Here is a 15,075-nt window from a genome sequence, read left to right as displayed (position 1 = left end):
ATGGTAGGCTCTGCTGGTAAATAAAATCCGTGGAATGTTTTGGAATGACAGTAATGAGATTCACAGCAATTTAGAGACTCCACGACATTTTTAATAGCAGCTCATTTGATATCATCTTTTCCTTTCGCCATGTCTCCCCTACGACGTTCTTTAGACATTTCACTACATTCTTTGAACCTTTGGACAATATTCAAAATTCTTTTTCACTAATAAAAGCTTATCTACACATATTAAGTATTAAATCATTCCTTCTTTTAACAAAGTATAGTACGGAAATGGATTTTGGTTTATTTGTTTCCCCCTTTATTTCATTTTCTACTTTTGGGACAAGAAACACTGCAGTGTTTTAATATAAAATTGTCCTGAGTAAGTTTGTCTGAGGTGGAAAAAATGTTTAATATCCCTCAAGTTAAGCATTTGACGGATAGCTCTTCGACAGCATATTCAGTAAAACACAGGTTTAATTTAAATAAAAATGTATTATAAATAAATAGACAACAAAATAACAATTATATCCTAGATAGTATAAGACGATGATTGAAATTCATGCCAACAAAGGTAAGTTTAGCATAAACTCAAACTTTCATGATCACGATACAAGATCTAGATATGCTATTACAGCATAAGGTTTTAGGTTGACAAAGAGTATAACAAATTCGACTGATGTTAGTTTGAATACATTTTTCGCCTGATGCAAGTAAAAAGTCTCCAGTTTGGTCGGGGTATTTGCCTATTATGACAATATTTCATGTTTTATATTTTTATTTAGTGTATTAGTCGTTTCTTAAGTTGTTACTAATAAATAACTGTAATATTTAAATTCGCAAACAATTTACTTAAATTTTATAATGTATGTATGTAATAATTGTCACTATTTCTTTGACTTGTCAAAAACAAAACTATTTTTGTATATTGACCAAATAAAATTCTATTATCCCCACAATGAAATGATATAATAATCCCCCTTTTCTGAAATACTTCGTTTCTTTAATTCTTTAAAGAACACTTTCCTGCCTCTTACTTTTGAAGTGCCTGAAGCTCTTGGTCAATCTGTGATTTCAATTTTTTTTCTTTTCTAACAATGTTTTCTTAGGACCTTCTTTTTATCCCCATTATTCCCATCTCCAGATTTCGCCTACAACTGTGTGACCCCTAAAATTCTATTTTACACTTCCCCCTTCTCCCTAAGTTTCTTACATGTTTCTCCTATATCTCTCTGTATAGCTCTTGCTGTCACTGTCAAATCATGATTTATTATTATTGTTTTGCCTCGGAAAACCCTCGGTTTACTCTAGTTCTGCAAAAGCTTATATATATATATATATATATATATATATATATATATATATATATATATATATATATATATTGCTCATATTATAAGTTGTAATCTTTTCTTTACCAACTTAATTATTTTTTCGGGTAAATACGATCTTCAGAGTTCTGATAAAATGGTTATATAACTTGTACGATACCCTAAACAGAAAGCAGTCGTTCGAGTCGATGGGAGATTAACCGACGAATGTTACATTCAAAGAGGCGTCAGACAGGGATGCATTCTATCCCCGCAGTTATTCAGTATCGACTCGGATAGAATTTTCGAACAGGCTTTGTAATATAAGGACTTAATGAAAATCAATTATGAATTGATTAATAATCTTAAATACGCTGACAACACTGCTACCACATGCGATAGTCTCCAGGGCCTTCAAGACTTTCTGTTTGCATCACAAAATGTCTGAATATAAAAATCATTCTTCTGTAACCGAAACTTAAACCTAAAATTACGTCAAAGAATGATCAAATGTTATATTTAGTAATTGTTGTTACATGGCACCGATACATGGACTCTGAAGGCTAATACGATCAAACGACTAGAGGCATTTGAGAGGTGATTTCATAGAAGAATGATCCGGATACCCTGGACAACGATGCATAGCAACGAAGCTGTGTTAAAAAGAATAAATGCCGTTCGTTAATTATTTAAAACTATGAAGATCAGAAAGATTTCAAATCTAGGGCATGTTTTTAGAGGATACAGAATCTTTTAGCTTTTCATGAAAGGTAAAATCGAATGCCGCAGAGCAGAGAAATTGGAAAGAAACAGATGTCATGGCTCAAGAACATTCGCGATTGAATAAGCATACGCAGTGTCGAACAACTATTTCGATTAGCGGAAGGCAGTGAACAACTCGCCAATGTAATTGCCATTGTTACGGGTAGCTCATATGGCACTGAAAGAAGAAGAATATGACTTCTGCTCGTAAGGATTCTGTTAAAGTAGATTTTATTGATTAGATTTTTTTATCTATTATTGCCATCTTTTAGTGTTTATAGGGTTATTAGCATAAGAAAAATACAAAAAGTGATAAAGACATATACAAAATATCTATTACATAATAAGGTATACAATATATATTTTAATTATTGATGTATTGTGTTAAATTTTATTAAAAAAGTTTATAGATTTTAAGAATTCTATCAAATCAGCTACGTATTTGGATTCTCCTAGAAGTTCTTTTAATGCTTTTGGAATGTGGTGATATAGTCTTTCAACTGAGTATATTGGATAGTAAATCAAAATGTGCTTCACTGTCACTTTACATTCTCAAACAAAACACAATGGTTTCTCTTCTCTCTTCAACAAGTATTCATGTGTTGTAGAAGTATGTTCTAATCTGAGACGTGTTATTAGGAATTGATGTTGTCGATTTGAAGGCCAGAAGTTCCATAGAAGGACGGAAGATTTTATTTCTACTATTTAGTGGTGCTTCTATTCCATTGGTATTGCAAAACATCGTGCATTTTTTTCTTTTAAGTAAAGTTAAAAATTAAGTAAGGTTTTAAATCTAAATGCACCGTTAGATTTTCCACTGATGCGGCTGTGTTGGTTACTGCAGACCTACCTAGCTTGACTATCTGCTTTTTTGTTACTATCTATTCCAACGTGTGACGGTACCCAGAGGAACTTTACCGTTTTGTACAAATTGTTTTGGTATATACGGTATAAAATTAACTTAATCTGCTGTAATGTTGGATGAGAGGGATAAATCTGAGAAATTTATGTCAGACAATTAAGTGAATCAGATATAAGAGATTTGGGAAGTTTTTTTCTAGAATAAAGGTTAAGGCCTTAGTTATGCCAAATAGTTCTAGGCAAAAAAATACTTGTCTCAGTAGACAATTTAAAGATGAAATGTTCATGTGATCACAAAGCATGCTTTTACTCCATTTATGGTCTTAGATGCGTCCGTGTATATAAGATGGTAAATTTTGTACTGTGTGAGAACATGGAGAAAGTGAGTTTTAAAAAAATTGGGTATCACGTTATTTTTGTTATATGCTGTAAGTTTGAGGTTACAAAGCGGAGAGGGAACAACCCAAGGAAAACATAAAGTTATTTCACAGGTAGGATAATTGGGAGGTAGTTAATATTAAAATCTACTAAGTATCTATTAGCTCGTTCATAGAAAGGTGCAGGACCACAAAAATACTTTATAAATAAAAAAATATTGAGAGTATAAAGTGTATTACAAAAGTGACAGTTAACATCTTCCTCGCAGTATATCTTGAACATATCCTACTATAGAAACGGAATCTATTCCGTAGAAGTCCAAGAGTGCAGTTGTATCACCAGATCTTGGTACTTCTTTAATTGCAGCAATTTTTACTGTAATATCGTTCTCTTCTGCCACAGCCGACAGTACTGCTTCACCTATACCACCCTCTGCGTAATGGTCCTCTACAACTAAAATTCTTCCGTTTACCTAAAAAATACTTACAAATAATAAGAAATATATAAGAATTCAATACACAAGTAAATATGTAAACCGATAACAAAATGTAGAAAAAAATTATACTCACAAACTTTAAGCAAAAGTAGTAAAATATAGATAAATGTATACTGTCAAAAAGAACTGTGAAGGAAACTTAGGATAAAATAAACAAAAAACTATAATTGAGGACCCTAGAAGTAAAGGGGTATAAGTGATATTTTTGACACCTAACAGGTGCTGCTTTCTAGCGGCAAGTTACTTACCTTCCAAGCTAACTATGAGTAGGGCTTGGAAGAGAAGAGATACAAGTGCACTTGCGTCCCTGTTCCACTGTGTCAGACTAGTTGAGTTTGTTACCATTTTGGATGGCTAAGTTAAAGGCTATTATAAACTACAATGTTTTTAAGAGTTTGTTTTGTTTCTTTGCGGAATACTGAACCAGTGATAGGGGATTTACCTGCTAATGCGTTTCCGCGACCAAAGCAGACTGGCAAGAAATGGATTCGGAGGCCAGATAAGTGGAAAAAAACAGGGCTAAAATAGCAAGAAATTCAGGTGAAATTTACATTTTACATAGACAAAAAACACATTACTCATGAAGCTAAAAAGTTACGAGAACTTGAAAATCATCATTGTTGGAATAAATGTACCAATATGATTTCACAAGAACAAAGGCTTTCAATCTTTAAAGAGTGTTGAGCATTGTGCACTTTTTTACAGCTTTTTTAAATCGATCCATACAGACTGAGGCTATAAAAAGAAAAAAACTAAATGCAGTTAGCAACAAAGAGGTGTCATGTGTCTATAATCTGGAAGGTTTTAGAGCATGTAAACAGTTTATAATGAAAACTCTTGGTGTCTCCAACAAACGTTTACAAAATGTAGTTGAAAACAAAAAATCTCCTCAGGCGTGTCATGAATAGACAAAAGAGGAAAGAAATCACCCCCGAACAACATTTCTGAAAGGGCAATTGAAATCATAAAAGAGCATATTAATAAGTTTTCTTAGGTACAAAAGCCACTACACTAGAAATAACACTCCACAGCACTGTAATTTGAAAATAATGTACAAACTTTATTGTGATTTCTGTAATGAGGAAAAACAGGAAGAACCTGTAAGTGAAAGCTTTAACAGGAATATCTTTAATACTCAGTTTAACCTTAGTTTTCAAAAGGCCAAGTACACCTGTGATAAATGTGACAAATTTTAGATAAAAATAAATCATTGTTCGGCAGAAGAAAATGCTTTAGCTCAGACAGAAAAAGACTTTCACTTGCATAAGACGGAAGCCGTAAGAATAGCAAGAGATTAGTGTCATGACCTGACCTAAAGGATGCTAGCAAAGTTGCGATCATCTTCGATTTGCAAAAAATATACCAACTCCTAATATATTCTAAAGCATATTATTTGTATAGAAACAGACTAACAGAAAAACTAAACAGCCATAACCTAGAGACTAAAAAGAATATAGAAGAAACCTGGAAAATTATTAAAAAATGTATCCTACAAGCAGCGGAAGAAGCTTTAGGTAAAAGAAAAGTTAACAGAAATAAACGGGAATACAAAACACCATGGTACGATGAAAGGGTAAAAGCACTAGCAAATGAAAAGAAACAAGCTTTCCTAACATACAAAGGAGTGAAGACACCGGAGGCACGAGAAGACTACGTGAGAATCAGGAATAGAGTAAACCAAGAAATAGATAACATCAAAAAAGAACACTGGGAGAAATTTACCAAAGATATGGAATACGACCTCTATGGATCCCAGAAAAAAGTGTGGAAGATGATAAGGAGACAAAAAACAGAAATGGATGAATTTGTACGCATAGATAACATTACCGAGGAACAATGGACTGAGCATTTCACGAAATTATATGTAGAAGGAGAAGAAGAGAACAGAGAAATAATCATTAACGAAACTCACGATAGAGTACTAATATCAGAAGAAGAGTTACAAGAACGAATAAAAAAATTAAAAAACAGATAAGCACCTGGTCCTGATAAGATAAACAATGAACTGCTAAAATATGGAGGAACAACACTACGCAAATGGCTCCTAAAATTATTCGTCGATATAATAAATACCGGAGTAGTACCAGCGGAATGGAAGGAAAGTCCCCTGCTACCCATACTTAAAAAGGGAGATTCGAGAAATCCTGAAAATTATAGAGGCATTAGTCTGATGAATAGTACATTAAAATTGTTAACGGCAGTCACAAAAGATAAAATCGAGGAAAAAGCGAACATGGCAGATGAACAACAAGGCTTCCGTAAGAACCGCAGCACAATAGACTCAATTTTTATTATCAGACAAATAATAGAGAAGTCTATTGAATATGGAAAACCAGCATACATGTGCTTTGTAGATTTAAAAAGTGCTTTTGAGAGGGTGAAGCGAAATGACATCTTAAATTTATTACAAGCTGAACAAATAGACCATCAGATAATAAGGACAATTAATGAAATTAACAATAACAACAAGACCAGAGTTATAATGCCAACAGGGGAAACAGAATGCATAGAACTAAAAGGAGGAATCCGCCAAGGAGACTCGCTCAGCCCATTGTTATTCAATATGGCGATGAATTAAATAATTCACGAAGTAAGAAAACGACACGGATACCACATGGGAGCGCATAAAATCACGATACTATGCTATGCCGATGATGCAGTACTAATTGCTGATAACGAACATAACCTACAAAGGCAGCTCCACACCTTCAATATCACAGCAAACAAACTTAATATGAGAATATCAGTAGAAAAAACTACATGTATAGTGATCAGTAAAGAGCCGCGTAGATGCAAACTAGAAATAGACGTCAAAATTGTAGAACAAGTAATGAAATTCAATTACCTAGGAGTAGAGATCACTAGTGACAGGGATATAAGAACAGAGACCACAAGGCAAGCATCAAAAGCGTCAAGAGTAAGTGGTTGCCTCCGAGAAACCATATGGAGAAACAAATATCTGACCATGGAAAGCAAAATGAAAGTAGGATACAAGACAACAGTAAGAGCAATCCTAACATATGCAGCGGAGACAAGGACCGATACAAGAAAGACGAAACAACAAATCAACAATATCGAAATGAAAGTATTAAAATCAATAGCGGGCATATCATTAAGAGACAGACAAACCAACAGAAGTATACGCGAATAATGCAAAATTCAAAATATTAACAGGTGGATAAAAACAAGAAAAAAACACTGGAACGAACATGTAAACCGAATGGGACCAGATAGATTAGCGAACATCTGTAAAAATAACAAGCCGTATAGCAGAAGAACCGTTGGAAGGCCGCCAAAAAGGTGGAAAGATAATGTACAGTCAACAACGACTGAAACAGAATAAGAGGCAGACAAACAGGAGTAATCCTAGTCGCGCGAAGAAGAAGAAGAAGAAGAAGCATATTATTTAAGGCAACTCTGGGCGTATAGGGGTCCATAACTTAAAGACTGAAACGACCCATTTATTTATGTGACACGAAGGTCAGACATCACGTGGATGTCAGAAAAAATCATCTTGTCTCCTAAAATATACCAGAAGCCTTTCCTTATTTGTAAAATACACAACTGAATTTAGCGACAACTGTGGAGGCCAAAATAAGAGTTAGCTGACAGTCAAATTTTTGGCAGAAACACTAATATTAAAACAGTAGATCATCGCTTTTTTATAAGTGGCTATTAAAATGAGTATGATCAAGACTTTGGTTTGATAGAGTTAAAAAAGAAAGGAACCTGTATATACCTCAACATTGATGGATGCAGCTGGTAATTTCTACAAGTAGAAAGTTATTTACAGTACAGATGGAAACTGATGATTTTTAGGTCGTAAGTGGAATACAGAGCATGCAATGGTTAACAGGACAAACCTTTAACCCTTTTATGGTATTCACAACCCATTGGATAGATACATGGGGCTATTAAATGTTCGCGATTTTCATATTTTTCTTATAACTTTAACTCAGTTAAAAAGATTTCTTGCTTTGTGATATCTATATTGTGATTGTTGAGTTTTGTTCTTGTTATATTTTGTTTGCTTTTTTTAGTATGTAAGATTTTTAGTCTCATTTTTTTAAACTTTTTAATATTGATTGTATATTATAAGTAATTTCAAGTTTTGAATCCTAACTGTGATATTATATATTGTAATTTAAACTGTTAATGGGGTTATCCCGTGTATTAAATAAATAAATAAACCCTGTTTTACAAGAAAACAGATGGAGGTATTAAGAAGAGTTTAGTGAGCTATTCATGAAACCTATTCGAGCTGGCAAAAACTCTGTCCTTCTGCCAGATCTCTTGCCAGTATTGATTGACAAAAGGCCTCTTATTAAGTAAGCTAAGTATTCAAATCTTCAACAGTTGCTCAACTACGTACCTCCAATCTACCATGAGTTTTTGATAAATCTGCGACATGATGGTCAACAAGCTAGAGAACTAGCAAACTTAGAAGAAGCAGAAATCAAAAATGACGATTTGGATCATCATTACGACACTGATGTCGATGAGTCATAAGTCAATTATGTATTAGTGTTATGGTGAAGAATAAATTTGTCCAAAAACTTCATGAACGTTTTACATTTTTTACCTTTGTGTTGCATTTCTTAGAAGTAAAAGGGTACAAGTACCAAAAATAGTACTAGTGTAGTAGTAATAGTATAATGCCTACAGTTACTAAACCAGAGAAGAAAAACTAGCATTAAAAATCATGGCAATTACAGTGAAGGCTCAACTTTGAACGGCATTTACTCAAAATTTACTTTTTGTCCCTTATACCCCTTTACTTCTAGGGTCCTCAATTAATATAGCAGTTCAGTCTAATTTCACGTTATGCAAAGTTTTGTATAAATCATTTAATTTAGTTACTTGAAATACAGGCATACTTATATGAGTGACCCGTTACTAAAAAGTTTGCTCGAGTGCCTTTTACATTTTAAAGTAGCATGGGTCATAGAGAGTAGCCAGAGTAGGGGAAAGGAGAAGAAAAGTGAGTTATAATTTTAACGTTTCCAACTCATTGAAGCCACAGACTTCGGCCCCTAGATGTGTCGGTTTTGGCCCATTTAAAAGTCAATAAACAGAATTTGTAATAATACAAGCGAAAAGAAGGATTGGTCTAAAGAAACTTTCATGACTGCGTAATATTAGACAATAATGTAGTACTACAGTAGAAGAATTATTTCGCGCAGCAGCCGATAGAGAAAGCTTTTAGAAAATTGTAAACATGATGACGGCCGACGTCTGAATATGGACACGGCACCTAAAGAAGAAGCATGGGTGATCTTGTGTGGCAAGCTTAACCTTTGGCTGTAAACACAGAACATTATTTTTGGTTTTTAAAAGACTGGCATATACCCTTTCAACAGTGAGTTATTCACCGAAGCCGAATTCCTAACGTTTTCAGTAACTGACCGACCTTCTCCATCTGTACAAGCTACTGGTACTGCTTTCTCAGTAGAATAAGAATATCCTGTACAGCCATTTCACATCTTTTCTCAAAAGTTCTTCTACATCTTTTGAAAAACTATCAACTAACTTCACTGAAGAATCTACAGTCCCAATAAAATTCGTGATTACACCTGAGCCAATCTGACCATTTCCTAAAGCTACACAGCGCAAAGAAGCTCGAAGAGGAAGAAAGAGAGGCAGAAGTCGTATTTTAACTAGTACACCAGAGAAAGCAGATGCAGAAAGATTAGCTCTCGAGAGAGAAAGGAAGAAGTCTGGTAAATCAACTGCAGCCATCCGTAATCTATCTAATAATAAAAAAGCTTGTGAAAATTCTGAGTCTTCATTTGAAAAAGTACAACTTCCATATTAGACAGATGACCTAGAAATATCTCAGTGTTCTGAGGAGGATGAAATGGAAGAAATAGGTTGGAATAATAGATATGTGAATCTTAAGACTGATGATTTTATTTTTGTTATAAAAAGTCTCTTGTTTGTTATGTTGAGAGATTATTGAAGTGTGATGTAATTGATTAAGTTGAAATTTAATTTATGCGTAAAAAAGGATAAATTTGGAAATTTTATTTCTCGAATGTGAGGAACAATAGCATTAAAAAACGACATATTGGTCGACTAATTGATTAATTTGGACTAATCGAATGGTTAATTTATCCAAATACAATGTAAAATAAAGGAACGTTTCTATTATGTTGAACAATAAACATCCTGTCCCTGACCTCGCTAGTAGTGTCATACTCCTCCTAATGGTATGGTTGATATGAGACATTTACAGCTCCTTATACTATCCATTGTACATCACTTTAAAGTACTTCACTTATATCAGCCATTTTTTTTTAATTTGCGTAGTACAAAGAGCATCTTACATACTTAACCAAGCATTATAATTTAACGAGGAGCAAATAGGTAAATAATTTTTAAAAAATATTCAAAATGTGTCTCATACCTTCCATGTCTCCCTTATGCTGAATGTAATATATAAATATAAAAAATAGAATTAACAAATAATAAAACTAAACCTACCTCTTTTGCATGCTTAATAATACCATTTTTGTCAATTGGTTTAATGGTAAATGGATCCATAACTCTTATGTATATTCCAGACGCAGTAAGTAATTTGGCAGCTTCTAGAGTTTCCACTAGCGTTATGCAAGCTGCGATTACCAAAACCTTGTCAGCACGACTTTCCAGTAAAATATTAGCTTTGCCAATCTAAAACATATATTGTTGAAATTATTATATTTAAAGAAGGCATAATTTGTAGTTGCCTTGTTGATAATGCGCAAGATATTTGGTACAAAAGTACAAACAGTTTTAGAGACAAGCAGTGTCTCATCATATGAAAGAATAAGTAAAAATGTTGAAGATACTTATTCTGGTACAGTTCTTAAATCTCCCAAGAAGTAAATCGTATTACCTTAAATATTTGGTTATTATCATATATAACAGGCGTAGCAGATCTTGTTGTCCGTATATATGTGATACCTTTAGTGTTAGCCGCAAGTTCCACAGCCCTTTCGGCAGCTACTGCATCAGAAGGATAAAATACAGTACATGTAGGAATGGCCCTGAATAAAGCTAAATCTTCCAGTCCCATCTGGCTTGGTCCGTCTGGTCCTATCGAAATTCCGCAATGGGAACCACATATGTTGATGTTTGATTGTGATATGGCTGCCATTCGTATCTAAAAAGTAGAAATTACTTCAGATATCAGATTTATCAGAAATCATAATTCAAAATCAGAAATTATTTTTTCGTACAAACGTGGATAAACGGAAGAAAATCTATTAAGCTACTAAATAAGACATAGAAACTGATCAAGTAATTTGCTTTTTAACCACTGCAATACAATTTTCAAAGTAAAAAGTTAAAAGTAAGTAGTTAGTATATAAATTATAAACTGTTATAATATAAAAATATTTTACTAACTAATGTGATTTTGTACAACATTAGTACATATCAATAAAACATTATGTACAATAGTAGATGTAATTATACCTAGGAAAAACATATATGATAGGAGGAAATATTTGTTTTACCTGATCGAATGCCCTTGTTAAAAAAGCGGCAAAGGTGGAGGCAAATGCCACACACCTATTTCTTGTACAAGCTCCTGTAGCGACACCAATCATATTCTGTTCAGCAATGAAACATTCCACGAAATTTTTTGGTTTTGCTTTTAATAAGTATTCAGAAAACGTAGAATTTCTCATATCGCCGTCAAACGCTATTACCCTTGGATTTGTCTCTGCCAGTTTCAGCAAACCGTTTCCTGTAACAATTCAAAAGATAAATATACAGGGTGTCCCATAATTAATTGGACATTAGCTAATGGGTGATAGCTGACATCAAAATAAAGCGTTTGAGCTCAAATTGCTTAGGAAAAATGTTGCTAGTTTTCGTTCTACAGGGAGATTCATTAATATTTTTTTATATTATTTTTATGGATATATTGAAAACTATTCAACCGATTTAAGTGAAATTTGGTATCTTGCTATTATTTAGTATGCTTAATAAGAAAATGATATTAGTTTTACCATTGACACTAGGTGGCGCCACCTACTGTAACATTGGTTCATTAATGGGGCCATAATTTTTTTGTCCGCCCTATATAAACATTCTAGGAAAAAAACATGAAATAACATTCAATTCTACACAAAAAAGGTATTCTTGTTTCAAATCAAAAAAGTACACCGTTTTCGAAATAAACGTATTTTGTTAATGATGCATGTCTCTATTTAATTTTTTGCAAATCAAGTATGCTTTGAACTTAATGACAACGTCAAGATGTAACTACGAATTTATTTATTATTAGTTGTCAAAGGTAACTACAAATTTATTTATTATTAGTTGTCAAAGTGCAGTGCGAGTCATTATTTGTCAAAGTGCTATTAAGTTTTTTATAAACCACTTAAGACAAAGGAAAAATGCCACGTCATAGTGAATTTTCTAATGTAGAAATGCGCGATATGATCTGCTTGTATGCCCAGGAAATTTTTTGTTCTCGTAAAGCAGCTGAACTCTATTTCGAACTTTATCCCAATAGAAGGCAACCAAACCATAAAACTATTAGATCATTGTTCGACAGATTAGGCGAAACAGGGTCATTTCATCCCAAAAACAGGAATGCTGGAAGACCGAGAGTAATTGATGCGGATATGGAGGATGAAATTGTTGTGCGTGTTGCAGAAGATCCAGAAACCAGTACAAGGTTTGTTTCTGCGGACACTGGTATAAGCAAATCTACGGTGTCAAGAATAATACGGACAGAAAATCTGTATCCGTATCGTTTTACTCCAGTACAGAATCTTTTACCACAGGATTTTCCAGCAAGGCTCCGATTTAGTCAGTTTATGATGGGGCGGCATTTAGACGATCCAATGTTTTATAATAAAATTTTATTTACCGATGAAGCCACATTTACTAGAAGGGGTGTATTTAACTGGCGCAATAGCCATACCTACGCGACAGAAAATCCTCATGCATTTCAAGAACATCATTTTCAATACGAGTTTTCCATAAATATCTGGTGTGGCATATTTGGGGATTATATTGTAGGACCATTCGAATTACCAACTAGGCTTGACGGAGTAACGTATCTAAATTTTTTGAGAAAAGATTTACCAACTCTTTTAGAAGACATACCTCTAAATTTGATACGGAACTCTTGGTACATGCATGATGGTGCACCACCACATTATAGCCTAGAAGTTAGAAATTATCTAGATGAAATTTATCCTCAAAGGTGGATTGGTAGAGGTAGTGTATACCCATGGCCAGCACGCAGTCCCGAACTAAATCTCCTAGACTTTCACTTGTGGGGCTACCTAAAGTCACTTGTTTATAAAAAAAAAAAAATAACCGTCAAGAGTTATGGCAAAATATTGTAGAGGGAGTTAACGTAATTAGGGCCCAAAGAAACTCATTATTTAAAATAAGACAAAACTTACACAAAAGATTTAGATTATGTAGTTTATCTAATGGTGCACATTTTGAACACTTATTGTAATTTTTTTTCGTTTCGTTTTGAATAATTCACTTTGTTAACTGTTTTATATTCACTTCATTGTTTAATTTAATTTCTGATTTTTTTAAAATTTGTTACTGAGTCAAAGGTTTAATAAAAATAATGCAAAAATTATCCACTACTAATACATTTAATATTCACTTTTATTTAAGACCTTTTGAATAATGTTTGAATTTACATAAGTTTTTGTAAAATTTTTTTATTTTATGCACGTCTCTAAAAAATACGTTTATTTCGAAAACGGTGTACTTTTTTGATTTGAAACAACAATACCTTTTTTGTGTAGAATTGAATGTTATTTCATGTTTTTTTCCTAGAATGTTTATACAGGGCGGGAAAAAAAAATATGGCCCCATTAATGAACCAATGTTATAGTAGGTGGCGCCACCTAGTGTCATCGGTAAAACTGATATCATTTTCATATTAAGCATACTAAATAATAGCAAGATACCAAATTTTACTTAAATCGGTTGAATAGTTTTCAATATATCCCTAAAAATAATATAAAAAAATATTAATGAATCCCCCTGTAGAACGAAAACTAGCAACATTTTGCCTAAGCAATTTGAGCTCAAACGCTTTATTTTGATGTCAGCTATCACCCATTAGCTAATGTCCAATTAATTATGGGACACCCTGTATATAGACGTCGATATTTCCTTTCAATTCGAATCTCACCATTCATGGTTTCCATATTGTCAGATTAAAGGTATTCCTAACATCTCATAGTTTTTAACAAATTCTGGTTTTGAACTTTATTTGAATCGCCATCGATGAGAAGTCTTTTGACTTCATGTTTCATTTTTTATAGAGGTCGCTACAAGCGTACACGGGTACAGTATTTGATAGTAATTGCCAAGTGGACGATTTGTTATAAACGGTGTTTTAAAATGCAGAGAAAAAGACAAAATTTAGATTGTAATAGATAATAGATTTAAGATATTAGGTAGAAATTATGTATCACTAGAATATGGTTTCGTTTCAAAGATTCAAAGAAAATGATTAGTGTTTTTATAAATGTTTGAAATATCCAAAACCGGCTAACGACCCATTGTTTCGGAAGCCGGTGGACAGAGTTTTTATGCAAAGTCTATTTGTTATTTGAGTATTATTGGAAAGAAGGACAAGAAGGTATAAACGTGATGAATTTCATATAAATTGAAAAATAGATTTGTGTGTTTGAAAATGCTAAGATATGATTGGTTTAGAAAAAGAAGTGGTATGTTTGGTGTGTTTTTGAAAATAAAGTGGAGGGTTATCTGTTTCTGGTCGTCAGAAGATTAATATCGAAAGTAGAAAGAGTTTTTGCATGCCAGAAGGTTTTTTTAACGGTGAAAAAGATTAAGTTGTGTTAAAAAGAAGGTAATTTTTTTTCAAAGAGTTTGTTTTTAAAGAAAGTGGAAGCAGTAGTGGCCTCCCTGTGTGCTGATCGAGAGGAGTAGGGCATTTAGTGGCAATAGCATTTGTAAGTACAACAAAATTTACCATTGCATCGGCAGAATTTAGAATCCAGAGGGGATAGGAGTTTTGGTTAGGACGAGAGATCGAGATTCGTTTTTTGGGAGCAGATCCAAGGAAAGAGGTTAGCGACCGAATTGAAGAGAATTTCCAGGTCATTTTTAGAACAATATCACAGAGAGATAAGTTTTTGAAACGGTCAAGAAAAGGTCAAAGTGAAAATGTCAAATTATTAAAAGTTATAAAATCAGTAACTATTTTTAAAATCAAATTTCTATATCGTAATACCTAATATATATATATATATATATATATATATATATATATATATATATATAT

At 33.1% G+C, this 15,075-nt stretch overlaps 1 protein-coding gene across 1 annotated transcript in view; it reads right to left on the bottom strand.

Moving 5' to 3' along the window:
• Window positions 1-3,512: 3,512 nt before the first annotated feature.
• The window catches only part of LOC140439915 (transketolase-like), a 71,583-nt gene continuing 60,020 nt past the window's right edge, over window positions 3,513-15,075 (bottom strand). The window contains exons 7-10 of the mRNA XM_072530088.1: window positions 11,291-11,523; window positions 10,669-10,935; window positions 10,275-10,463; window positions 3,513-3,767 (exon numbers count right to left, since the gene is read on the bottom strand). Coding sequence (XP_072386189.1) covers window positions 3,546-3,767; window positions 10,275-10,463; window positions 10,669-10,935; window positions 11,291-11,523 — 911 coding nt within the window. The 3' untranslated portion in view covers window positions 3,513-3,545. The remainder of the gene's footprint in view (window positions 3,768-10,274; window positions 10,464-10,668; window positions 10,936-11,290; window positions 11,524-15,075) is intronic.

The sequence above is a fragment of the Diabrotica undecimpunctata genome, chromosome 4 (genome assembly GCF_040954645.1).
Source record: "Diabrotica undecimpunctata isolate CICGRU chromosome 4, icDiaUnde3, whole genome shotgun sequence".
NCBI lineage: Eukaryota > Metazoa > Arthropoda > Insecta > Coleoptera > Chrysomelidae > Diabrotica > Diabrotica undecimpunctata.
The sequence above is the reverse complement of the archived record's forward strand: the minus strand, read 5'-3'. Positions and strand labels throughout refer to the sequence as shown.